Here is a 13875-nt window from a genome sequence, read left to right on the forward strand (position 1 = left end):
GAGGCCTTTTTTGCCACGCACCATCCGGCTATGGAATGAGCTCCCCTCCACGGTGTTTCCCGAGCGCTATGGCATGTCCTTCTTCAAACGAGGCTTGTGGAGAGTATTAAGCGGTAGGCAGCGGCTTGGCTTTGCCTCTGGCATTGCTAAAGTCCACGGACGCCGGTAATCACCACTCACCATCAGGTGGGCCGTATGCTCGTCTGCCTACAAGGGCAATAAAAAAAAAACACGATGTACATAAAAACGGCCAATCTAAATATGTAAAGTTTTTAATACAAAATTGATAGCTTTTATTGATTTTATTGAAACTGAATTAGTTTCGGAGCTGTGGGCGTACAAACAGAGAGATAGAGAGAGAGGTAGAGACAGATTATACACTTTATAGAAGTAGTATTTTATTTATTAAATCAAAATGAAAGGTAGTTTAATAACCTAAAAGTACATATTATTATCCGCAACACGCTTCGTCATATTATAGAAACAGAGTTATCAGTAACATGCTTCGTCAAAAAGTACAATACTTATTTTCAGCTACAAGCGTCGTCAAAAGTAACATAATTTAATAAAATAATAACACTTTATTGCCAACCAACACCATTAACGTCAGCAAACAGTCAACAAGCAGATGCTTTTGTACAATAGACGGTCTTATCGCTAAAAGCGATCTCTTGCAGGCAACCGTTTAATTTACAGAAATTCTCGAAAAGATAAATATAGCAGGTATGCTGCGGTGTACTATTGGCGATACGTTATTAATATATAAATAGATAAATACCGCTTACATAAAATATGATATGATATGATATACATAGATATATTTAGAAGAAAACATTTTTTTACATTTATTTGATTAAGTACTCTTCTTCAGTGTACAGATTCACACCAGATTCAAACTGTTTTATTATATGTATTGATATCAATGCCATTATATATTAGCGATGCTTAGAATGATATTTAGTTAATTAGAATCTGTAAATCGTTGCCTTCATTAGCCACTTAACATATTTTTTTACCAGTGGTAGGACGTCTTGCGAGTCCGCACGGGTAGGTACCACCACCCCGCCTATTTCAGCCGTGAAACAGTAATTTCGGTGTGAAGGGTGCGGCAGCCGTTGTAACTATACTGAGACCTTAGAACTCATATCTCAAGGTGGGTGGCAGCATTTACATTGTAGATGTCCATGGGCTCCAGTAACCACTTTAAGCCAGTGGGCTGTGTGCTCGTCTACCCATCTAAGCAATAAAAAAAGGGTGGGAAGACTTACATGATTAACAGAAAAACGGGCACTCAGCAAACAAAGAGAGCTTTCTTTTTCCATATTCATTTACTCCGATAAAATCCGATCTTTCCATCACATCCAAGACTTATGAAAACTTGATAGATCCCGGCATCCTGAACTTTTAACAACACTCAAGCTTTAACGGAAGATACGAAGTTTTGGGCTTTTCTTTATTTACTGCACGACTGTTCTGAACTTAGACAAACTAAATAATTCAACGTTTTATTTTACTTTATTATTTATATTTTTATTGCTCTTGTAAGCAGACGAGCATACGGTCAACCTGATGGTAAGTGATTGAGCGAGGGTCATGGACGTCAACAATGTCAACAACCAAATCGTTAGCCACCGCTGACTTTTTATTTATTTATTTTTTATTGCTGTATAGGCAGACGAGCATACGGCCCACCTGATGGTGAGTGGTTACCGTCGCTCATGGACGTCAGCAATGCCAGGGGCAAAGCCAAGCCGCTGCCTACCGTTTAATACTACGGTTCGTAAGCCTCGTTTGAAGAAGGACATGTATTATATAGGTATTAAGCATCTGGTATTAGGCAGCGGCTGGGGTCTACCCCTGGCATTGATGAAGTCTATGGGCAACGGTAACTACTCACCATCAGTTGGGCCATATGCTCGTCTGCCTACAAGGGTAATAAAAAAAAAGTTATAAGCGGGGATAATCATTTCAATATTGTGTTAGGACGGTGGTAATATCCTCAAAAGCAAAGTCCATGACTGCTATGCGATAGAAATAGTCATGCCGGATGTCCCAATTTTAGTCAGGTTACAGAATATCATACAAAGAGTAGGTACACGGTAAAATATAAAATCCCAATCGAAGAATCTTGTCTTTCACTAATAGTCCGCATTACAGAAAACAATCCGCCGGTGAATCATGATTGGTTTATATCTCTAAATAGACAAACGAATTCACAGATCGCCTGGTACTAAGCGATCACAGTCAATTAAATTTTGCCGCTTACTTTGAAACATAGTCAACGAAATCTTACATTAGCATGTATTTATAGAGATACTGTGAATTGATTACCTGGAAATAGAGACATCTAATTACTTTTTGTACACATGAGTGGCGTAAGTAAGAGAGCTCGGAAGAGGTTGACCTAAGAAAAAATGGATGGTTTACGTGAAAGACGACATGTGTAAGAGAGGAGAGAACAAAGAAATGGTATATGATAGAGGAGTATGAAAGAACATGTTGCGCTGACCCCAGGTGACTGGGAGCAGATTAAGAGAGTGATGACAATTCGACACTTCTAATCCGTGATTGTTTCCTGCCGGAACTACAGTTATCTCGTTCGTGCTCTGTTCGGGGAGGTTCCTAGAAGCAGACGCCAATATTATAATGAAAAAAAAAAGAATAAAAAAATGGACCATGTTAAAGTTATGGCAATTATCGGATATCCAAATAGCAACACTGATGGTGGGAGCGATGGCAGTAGTGGGGACGTGACATTTTAAAAAAGGCGGTAGTCTGAAAAAACGGAACAGAAAGCAGTGTATTCAGTATTGAGATATCAGATATCTAAAGATTTTTTAAATTTAATTATTTATTATAAAAAAAAAGAACACAATATTCCTAACCTAAAAGTACATGTTATTATCCGCAACATGCTTCGTCAGATTACAGAAATAAAGTTATCAGCAACATGCTTCGTCAAAAAGTACAATACTTACTTTCAGCTGCGAGCGTCGTCATATGTAACATAAAGGTCCACGCTAACAGCAATGCGCGCGTAGGCATCGGCTAGTCAAACAAGCCACTCTGGATCGCACCCGGCCCGAAAGTACCCATTACGCTAGCAGCATTGCCACGCTGTATGGCAATGGATAATCTCTGAACCAGGTACGACCCAGACCGAGGATCGTGGCCTTGCCCTCTGAGGCGGTGGCCAATTGCGGCAATAAACTTTTTGGCCTCCGAACTCCACACACCCGTCGTTTCCACTGCCACTGGAACAAACAGGTATGTAGATTTCAGAGCATCGTACTTGGCATGCTTCGTTTTAGCCGACGCCTCAGCAGCAAAGCCCGCACATTGTCGGGTCCCAGATAAATGACACGCCGCGTACGTACAGCTACAGGTTGCGTCCCATAACAAGCAGCGTCCCTTTTCCCAAGGAATCAGAGTCAAACCATCCGGCCTCTTACCATCCGACCTGCTGAGGCCTGGTGGTTCCAACACACACGGGATATTTGCGGAGACCAAAGCACGTCGAATAATATCATTAAGTGCATGGTGTCTCGGGAAGCGGCCAGCCGATCTAACACAACTCAGTCCATGCAGCCCGGCGGCATCCACCATACTACCACAGACACATCGATGAGGCTCGCAAATGCTGCAACCGAGTCTCAAAGCTGTGGCCACTCTCAATGAATTATTATCAAGAAGTGTCCCCAGCTGTGGTGAAGGCAATGCTTGCAACCAAGCACCAGATTCCGGACTGGAGACCGCTTTCAGGCGCGCTAATTCAACTCCAGCGGCGTCTCCTAGCAAAGTTGACAAAGTCAGCTTGCACAGCACATCATCCCAACACCTCTGCGAGCTCCTGTTCACCGGGAGCGCCTCATTCGGACATAAAAGGCCCCAAGCCGCCAAAGCCTCGCTCGCAAACGGAATCGTAGATCCATCACCATTCGTACCCAGTAACTTAGCAACAAAGTCTACAACTCCATAACACGAAGCCAGGAAAGCAGCGAGCCCAGTACGCTCCATCTGTCGCACCCCCAGGCCGCCATGACGTATAGGTAAAACAGCCTGGCACCATTGTCTGTCATCCAAGCTTACGTTTAAAATAGCCTCCAGTGTATCCCTCAACAAAGCATCAAGCTGGGCCACATCTTGAGTGAAAAGCCACGTTGGACAAGTTCTCACCAAATACGTCAAACGAGGCATCGAAAAGCAACAACGAAGCAAGACGAGAGCCACGTGAGATGATAAGCTCAATAGGTTGCCGCGCAATGACGACAATAACTGCCTTTTTATTTCCAGAGAACTTGGAACTCCATCCTGAAATATTGGAGTACCAAGCAAAATGAAATTACTTTTATTCAAAACTTTGATACCTGGAACCAACTCCTGAAAATCATTAACTACGCTTGCTGATACTTCAGTAGAAAAGTATACCTCACATTTCCCAGTATTAACCTCCAAGCCGACATCTCGCAACTTCGGAAATAAAAGTCTGATGTCGTCTAGCACGGAATCTGGGGGACCACCTATTGTGCCGTCATCTAAATACCATAGGTTTAAAGGTGACTTGACGGTCTTTATAATGCTGTGGATAGCAAGACTAAAAATTAATGGGCCAAGAGGATCGCCCTGCTGGGCACCTACCTCTGAGTCAATGGAAGATTCCATAAAGAATAACTTGCTGGAAGAGCTGTAACACTGATACAAGAATGGGTATAAAGCCGGAATCTTTTCCTTGATTTCATTTAAAATTATATCTGTCTCTAAGCTATTAAAAGCATTCCTTATATCAAGCTTTACAATTGCACTGTTACAGCTCTCCCTGCTCATAGCAAATGCACGGGTAGCATGAATGGCGGCCTCACACCCAAGAGCAGTCCCGAAGCCCAGCTGGTGGGGCTGCAAGTACGAGGCCATTTCATTCCTTACAGACCGACACCCAAGCTTGGCAGCGAGACGACGCAGCACAGACCCCACCGCAATTGGTCTCACACCGCCGTCCTTCTTAGTTAGAGCGCATAAGCTACCTCCGTACAAATAAGGACACACCTGTACATTAACCGTACCTCTTAGTATGAAATTGCATAAGTCTGTAATTGAGTGCAATAGACGAACACCATTTTCACCGGCGGAAGGGGAAATGAGCTCCTTTAAATGGTTTGGACGTAAACCATCAAGGCCAGGTGCAGAGCCGCTATAAAAGGAACTAATTGCGTCTGCAACATCCTCCGAGTTGACAGTCAAAAAAGGGCAACTAGAATCAGGCGCTGGCGGCAATGATAAGGGACGAAAAGGAGTAGGATGTTTATCACGTAATGCGCTTAAGGTCTCATCGTTAAAAGGTGCTAAAGAATCCTCCGACACTAAAAGACGGACAGCTCCACGCAAATCACCCTCATGATCCTTGGCTTCGATTCTTTTGACAATGGATCGTGGCTTGTGTTTGAAGTCCTCTAAAAAATACGGGCTATTATTGTTTGCATTCTCCTTAACCTTTGCAGTAAGCGAACGGGGGTCACCTCGATCTGGAATTCTCAGAGTCGTGTAAGAAAATGACAACAAGGAAACCCAGTCCGCCACACCGTTATTGTTTATGCAGCCGTCCATAATCACTCTGAGCTTTCCTGCGACTAAATTCCTGGCCCCCTTAGGGATGTGCTTAAGCACAGGAATTTTATTTTTGTAAGATGCCAAATCGTCCAGAGTATGGATAACACTCTGGGTTTGTGAATGAGCATCAGCAGTTACAGCACACGGCACCCGAGGCAGTATCGACGGCTGTATCTGGCTGTCTTTATGCATATGAGAAATATGCACATTTAGACCCCGGGGCACCACAAAAAGGCGTGTGGAACCCGGACAATGAGGGCATGTTGCCCTTGTGGGACTATTCATTATTTAAAATCGTTATAAATAATTATAAAATATGTTATATAACATTAATAACAACAAAATTCAATTTATCATTTAATATTATCCACCAGCAGTTTCGTCAATTGCACAAAAAATAAGACAAAAGTAGGTAAATAATTTTGGCATTTGCAAAAGTAAAAAGTAAATAAATAAAAAAATAATAATAATTAAAAAGTATTTAAAAAAAAAAAAAAAAAAAACGATAAGTACATTCATTCATAATAAAACAAAATTAAATTATAAAAACAACATACAAAAAAATTATTTGAATACCTATCTAACAAATCCACAAAGGTGGGATAGCACAAAGAATATTAATTAACATCAAGATTACATAAAATGTCATACAGGCTAATAAAATAAAACTAATTCCACAAATAATAATTAAATAGTATCAATTATCCAATTTTTTTTTTATATCTATAACGTTACAATAAAATGACGTCCACACTAAAATCTTAAAAAAAATAAAATAAAAAAAAAGAAGTATAAGTACATTCATTCATAATAAAACAAAATTAAATTATAAAAACAACATACAAAAAAAATTATTTGAATACCTATCTAACAAATCCACAAAGGTGGGATAGCACAAAGAATATTAATTAACATCAAGATTACATAAAATGTCATACAGGCTAATAAAATAAAACTAATTCCACAAATAATAATTAAATAGTATCAATTATCCAATATATATATTTTTTATATCTATAACGTTACAATAAAATTACGTCCACAATAAAACCTAAAAAAAAAAAAAAAAAAAAAGTATAATGTAGCGCCCTTTAAACTTCCGCCTTAGGTAGGATCGAACTCTCAACCTTCTGTCATCTACGCCGCGACGTCAACCGCTAAGCCATGAAGTGCACACGATTAGTTGACGAAATATTGCTTCTATATACTCGAGCCATTCCGTAAATTAACAGTAATGTGGGTATGAGAGTTAGCAAATTTGTACCCACTCAAATTATTATTATTTTTTTAAATAAAATAAAAACCTTTTGTTTCATAGTCCCAAATTGCAAAATCTTCCAAAATATGTCCGGTTTGTCGTCTTCTTGATGGATCCCACTCACTATTGTACCATTCACAGAACAAAAGCAGCCGGGTCAAGTCAAATTCAGTTTGATAAAAGTTTCTCACATAATAGGAGTCGAAAAACCAGCCAAAATCAACAATAAAAAATGTGTGCGTGTACTAGTGTACACACGTAAGAAGTGAAACTTGTTTATGGCCTTATTTTTCGAAAAATGATCTACATGCAACTTTCTAGAAATTGGTTAAATAAAGTTAAATTAGATAAAGTTTAAACAAAAGGATTTTATTATCATAGACATGAATACAAAAAAGTTAAATTAGATAAAGTTTAAACAAAAGGATTTTATTATCATAGACATGAATACAAAACAGATGGCGCGTAACGGAAAAATGTGACGCGTAACCGAAAAATGTGACGGTAAATTTTTTTCCAACGCCGATAAGGAAGTTTCACTTCAATAATTGTCACAAACAATGTCACTAGACACTTGTCCCACAAACAATAAGGCTTCACTGTTTTTATATTCAAACTGCTGATATTTAATTTTAAAATAATTTGTGTTATCACTTAAGCCGCGTCCGCTACACGCCCCGCGCGCGTTAATCTAAAGATTGTACAAGTAGAGTTACAAATAAAGCAATACAGAATTAAGTGAACTATTGCAATCTGTGGTATTTATTTTCTGGCTTTGGAATCCGAGTCTTACAATATGAGTTTCAAAATTTTTGACATCCGTTTTTCTTCTAAAACGTACATAAGACCTCCGTATGATATAAGCCTTCGACAGACCGTATGGAGCGAGCACTCATGTGTGTGTATGCGTGTGTATACTCATCCATATTAATTTTGCTCTGACGTTCGGTTGTTGTACACTTGACCTGGATATTAGTAGCCTTTTTTTGTATACTGTATATCAGTTCAGCAGTGCCTGGTTATAGCTATAGTGTGTTGTACCTTTCCGTACATTTAGGATTTAATTTGTATACTATTATACTATAATTGTATACTATTATATTATACTATAATTAAGTATACACTAAAAATCCTTCCATGCAGTAGACAGTGTAGAAAATATCACAATGCAATTCGCTTAATTTTCAAAACACCTTTATCTATGAGTGGGGCAGGCACGAGTTTGTCACAATACTAAAATTCTATCACATTGTGGAGTTTCGTATACAAACTAATAGTTAATTTTAGTTTATAATATAATAGGCACTACACACGTCAGCGCGTATACAGAAGTATCTGTGAATGAACGGAGAAAAACGGTGTTATACTAATTTTACCGTTCACACTTAGATATCACAAACAAAAAAGAATAGTTTTACTAACTAAAAAAAGACGCTTTTATAGAAAATCCAACTAAAAATTTATTGTAAAAAAAGCGTGCGGTGCGTGGTGTCAATAGTTTTAAATATTTTATTGACAGACATGGGTAGAAGGATTATCATTTTGATCATATCTTTTAAAAAAAATCGCTAATCCTCATTATCCTAGTAAGGAACAGGTCTAACTGTCTATTACTGAATTGTTATCGATATTTGATAAGTATGCCAAATTTCGAGTTAATCCAACGTTTTGAAGGGGTCCAAAATCATGTGTAAAAAACGTAAAAACGTAATTTTGTTAAGGTCAGATTTTTAATACAGGTTTATCAGTACTTTTACGGTTCAAATATTTAGTATTTTCTTCGGTTTAACACGAGTTCTTATAGCTAGAGCTTTTTTTAAGCTTAATTTCGGAGACCGGAAATATGACGTTTTGAAAACTTTATAATTTTCGTGATCACGGCTGCCTGAGGTGCAATTGACTTTAATGAGACGGAAAAAATATGATAACTATAGACACACGTGAGATTAACCCGCAAGATTATAATAGTTTAGAAAGAACAAAGTCTCTACCTATTATGATCATGAAATTAAAATTGTTTTTTGAAACGAAGTTCCTTATCGCGCGTTGTGAAAGGGGGCTAGACGGAAAAAATTCTTACGAAAAGTTGTCACGACACTTTTTAGATCCGTCATTCTGACCAATCAACGTGTAGGCGCTTATCGCGTGACATTGCTCGTATCCGATTGGTCCGCGTAATGAGTACATTTTCTCGAGATAGCGTTACAACAATAGTAATTTAGTTCAAAGTATTGTTTTTTTCTTCTTCATAATGCCGTAATTTATTATTATAACTTTTAATCGAAAGGAACTTCGTTCCATCCGGGTGTCCCTTGACACCTCTGAAGTTTTTTTTCTCAACTAGGAGCTTACAGATCGTTTTAGCTTTGTTTTGATTCGACAGACATTCTTTCCCATACCCTAATATTGTGCAGAGTGTATAATCTATTTCACAAATTAGTTATGCATTTGAATATGGATTATGGTATTATCGATACCTCTGTCTCACTCTAGGATCACGTTTTCTACGTACTATGATTATCTATATTATAAAATACATGTATGCGTAGACTAAACCCTCATAAAGTAACTTCAAGTAATCGATGGATCTGCAGTATCGTAAAACACATTCTGTATAAAAAGCACACATAGCTTATGAAGTTAAAATATCGAGAGTAAACTTCCGGGATTTATTAAGGTCCGCGCATTCGTTGTGGTCGGCGTTGATCCTACATTTTAAGGTGGGTAATCCTTGACGACTTTTAAAACCGCCGAAGGCCAGTAAGCCCATAAAACCGTGATATAAGAGCTTGGACTTTTTATATCCTTTGTTCCCACGGTGCTGCGATGCCAACTTACGTTGAACGAACCGTTAGGATTTATCCAAGTTTTTCGGAAAATTAAACGCCATTTCTCTTAGGTTGGCAACAATTTGGGGAGAAATGCTTAGCACATTTTTGGTCAAGTCCAAACGTATGTTGGGGAATGCGCATGTGTTGGTCCTTGCAAATATAAAGCTACTTTGTATTGTTTTGAGAGGATTTATCTTCACTTTTATCCCAAAAAAGTTTTGTTTATTATTTTAATATTACAGGCTAAAAATCTTAAAAAAAACTAATATCACTAAAAGAATAAGAAGCATAAGTCACGAAGTTTACGAAGTTATCAATAAATAATTGCGAATTAAAAATACAAATGAATGAAATCAGAAAACGGATTCGATTTTGACAAAAATTCCGACGATTCAGAACATCACGGCTATAGTCATCGCACAAGATGGGCTCTGGTTGTAATCGGCGTGTGGCTCGAGGGACCAGCCCCACTCAGCAAGCATAAATCTTTGAAGTCTTATTTGTTGGGAAAAATACGAGGATTACCTTCGAATGGTGTATGCGGAGGTCATAATTGATTTATGAATGTTGTAAAGCGCAGGAACCTTAGAGATATCCGACGTAAGGTATTTTTCTGGAGCGCTAAGATTTCGATCTACTGATCTTCAAAGATAACTGCGCCGTTTGTTTTGGTAGGTTTAGATAATTTTTTAGTACACATTTTTAGAATAACCTAACGAATTACTAGCAAAAACTTTATTAATATTCTAATTTCGTATTAAAAAAAACCATGCTTCCATTCAAGTGACTTTATTGAATACGTAATTTTTATACTAATTTTAAAACACCCATATAATAATAAATAAATTTCGGTTTGGAAATTCATTATTTTTTGCATTATAATTAATATCAAATAAATTATTCAGCAACGAATTTCAAAGTAGGTAGTCATTTTGCCCTGATGATACGAAACTAAATTTTATCGAAATACACGGAATTTTCCGTTACTAAATATGCCACGTCATCTAATACCTATAATCCCAATTTTTTCTAAGATACGCAAAGATAACCTCGAAAACTGCCTTAACCCGATACCTTGACATTATACGGCCGCTTACCATCGACCGGGCTTCATTATCAGCCTGTTTAACGCTGCGGAATATTATTTAATGGCAATTTGTGAGGCTCTTAACCCTAAATGTTTTCGTGATAAGGTTCGACCCTACCCTTAAAGATGTGCGATCGATGGAAGCGTCATGTCTGAAGACTGATTGACTCGTTGTGTAACAACGTTTCGTGTTTTAGCTCCTTAAATATTTTCGTAGATTTTTTTTTTATGGGTTAGGTCAGAGGTTCTCAAACTTATTTTGTCTACTGCCCACTTCGAGAATAAATTATTTTCTAGCGCCCCCATTTTTTCACCTACTTAAAAACCGCTATATCGAGAGCTCAGTCGGTGTCTAAGAATCCATCTAGATGAAATTACAAATCGCCTCCTTAGCCTCTACACAGCGCCCCCATTTTTTTTCTGGGTCTCTTACCGCCCCCCTTTAGCCCTGCAGCACCCACAAGGGGGCGTTATCACCTACTGTGGGAAAGGCTGGCTGGCCTAGATTGATGGACGAGCTCATGGCCCACTTGGTGTTAAGTGGTTACTGGAGCCCATAGATGTAGACATCTACAACGTAAATGCGCTACCCACCTTAAGATATAAGTTTTAAGGTCTCAGTATAGTTACAACGGCTGCCCCACCCCTTCAAACCGAAACGCATTACTACTTCACGGCAGAAATAGGCGGGGTGATGGTACCTACCCGCGTGGACTCACAAGAGGTCCTACCACAGTAATTACGCAAATTATAATTTTTCGGGTTTAATTTTTATTCAACGATGTTATTCCTTTATTATTTAACAATTTAAATCTTGCTAAGGGTGCCCCAAATAAATTTTAGTGCTTAAATTAAAATTTGCAATATCTATAATTATTTTGCTTGTTTTAATAAATAGTTTTGTTTATTATTTATTTATGACCTACTGAGGTTGGAAAAACACATTATTATATGCGACAAGCGGTCTGTGAGCTCAGTAAAGACGGTAGTCACTTCAAGCTACTTTTAAATCTTTGTAATCCCATCCATAAGTCGTGAACGGCCAGACCTTCAGCTGATGGAGTGCGTCCCGTGCTATTGACCTATCCATAAAACAGTTTGTAGTACACCGGTACGTGCGCTTCGAATTTTACCGGAGCTCGTAGCGATATTTCTCTAAACTAACAATGTCGATTGTAATTCAGGTTCGATTTAGCCGTATTCATATTTTTGTTTTATTTGGAGGTCGTTTTGGTTTGTTTGGGACTTTTACGAATGTATTATTGTTTGTATTGTAGGTTACAATGGCTGTTGTAATATAATGGCCTCTTGCCGGAGTGAAAACGCGTCTGACACGAATGTTTTTTTTATTGACTGCTTCATGCAAAATAATACTTGTGTTACTACTACAAACTCTGCTATAGCACATTGTATTTCGGGCGCTTTTAATGTCGCTTCGAAGAGTAGTTAAAGCTTATTGTGTATCTGTGCGGACTGTGTGCTTAGTGCGAGTTTTTTAACGTTGTCGATAGCGTAAAAGTTAACTCAAATTTGTAAGGAGTTGGAACGTTTGTCTACGTTTGCCGCTAGGGGCGCTGTTCCAACTGCATAGAAATTTGAGTTAACTTTTACGCTATCGAGAACGTTAAGATACTCGCACTAAGTACTATGTAAGCTGTGAGGTGGATATGTGGAAACTCGACTACACAATGCAAGCTCGTCGCTTTTCCCCAAACATCTCTGGGTCAGGGCGTAAGCCGGTAACGTCGATTCGCACAAATTGACGTCACCACCTCTCGTTGGTCAAGATCATCCTCTCACTTAGACGGCATAACCTCGGGCCGCTAGACTAGATAGAACCTGTGTGTACTTTCTGCAACTCTTACTCACCCATACCTGCTGTAAGGTTGCGAAAAAGATTTTTTCCTATAATGTAGGTCTGGCGTTTTCGAGATCTCTTTTGTTAGCTAGCACGATAATTCAATGTGTTTTTTTTGGTATTGAGGATCGAAGGTGTGAAAGCGCTCAGGAAGCACTGAGCAGATAGGTACATCCCCCAGTTGGATAGAATATCCTGGAAAAGCACTGTGAACGAACGCAGTGGCTCCAAATACCAGGGATATGAACTTTAATCCTGTATAACGGGGTTATTTCACACAGTCCTTTAGGTTATCACTAGTCGTGCAGTCTTTTTTGAGGCCGCATATGGTGCTACCGTTTCATTTCCCTCTACACATTTAAAAAGCACTTATTTTAGCTTGTAAATACTTCGAAACAGTCCTGTACCCTATGTATATGTAGCACGTACGCGTCTGACTTATATTAAAGGAACATATTTTATGAAGCACGTGTCTCCCACCGCAATACGACTGGAATTTAGGTTTTTGTCGCTGCAAATAAAATTGCCCACGATTGTTTACAGATTCGTATGTTTTTTTTTTAAATTTAATTGTTGATCAATTTCCAACTCTAGTTTCCACTGTTGATTTAGTTTACTATGAATATTTGTGTAGTATTTTTCTGTAAATTGAATGCTGGTAAATAAATTACACTATTAAATACTTTACTATGCAATACGTGGTTAAAAAGCATTCATGTTGTAAATTCTACAGTCTTTGGTAACTAATAAGTCCCAAATGGATAGGATACCAATTAGGCATATTAATATTTCTTACGGGTTTCGTTTTTATTAATGGCATTGTCATGACAATTTTTCGTGAATACATGCTAAGTACTTATTTCCTGAAGTTGACCTTTCTTGAAGGTTAAATTATAATTGATTAAAATTAAAATACTAATAGTTCAACAAAATATTTTAGTGAAATCCCCGTAGTAAACAAATGTAAAAAATCGTTCAGTAATCAAATTATTTATTATTAACAATGCCCAACCAAGAATCGGGGCTGGTGTCTCTGAACACGGAGCTGGAGTGGGCTATATGCACGTCCAGAAGTTCTGCGATGGGCAAGAGCCGCGCAGCCACGGCTTTGAGCATCTCCACGACTTGAGCACCAACCTGCTGGGGCTTCGTCAACAGCACTGTTAAAGCATCAGAACGGATGGCGAAGTTCACGGCGTTCCGCAGGTGGTACTGGCGAAACAATAAAAAGTTTTTA

General features: G+C 38.4%; 2 protein-coding genes across 2 annotated transcripts in view; both read right to left on the minus strand.

Moving 5' to 3' along the window:
- Positions 1-2853: 2853 nt before the first annotated feature.
- On the minus strand, positions 2854-7548 carry LOC134200280 (uncharacterized). Its single transcript, XM_062672827.1, has 2 exons — positions 7418-7548; positions 2854-7107 (listed from the first exon to the last, which is right to left on the minus strand). Exon 2 carries the CDS (start codon positions 5887-5889, stop codon positions 3049-3051), a length of 2841 nt encoding a protein of 946 aa, XP_062528811.1. The 5' UTR covers positions 5890-7107; positions 7418-7548; the 3' UTR covers positions 2854-3048.
- Positions 7549-13612: 6064 nt separating this feature from the next.
- LOC110385656 (uncharacterized) overlaps positions 13613-13875 on the minus strand; it is a 78794-nt gene continuing 78531 nt past the window's right edge. The window contains exon 7 of the mRNA XM_021349672.3: positions 13613-13850. Within this exon, the coding sequence (XP_021205347.1) occupies positions 13626-13850 (225 nt within the window). The 3' untranslated portion in view covers positions 13613-13625. The remainder of the gene's footprint in view (positions 13851-13875) is intronic.

The sequence above is a fragment of the Bombyx mori genome, chromosome 15 (assembly GCF_030269925.1).
Source record: "Bombyx mori chromosome 15, ASM3026992v2".
NCBI classification, from domain to species: Eukaryota; Metazoa; Arthropoda; class Insecta; order Lepidoptera; family Bombycidae; genus Bombyx; species Bombyx mori.

Excerpts from the sequence above, each read along its gene's own strand:
- LOC134200280 (XM_062672827.1), bottom strand. The coding sequence starts at position 5,889 with ATGAATAGTCCCACAAGGGCAACATGCCCTCATTGTCCGGGTTCCACA.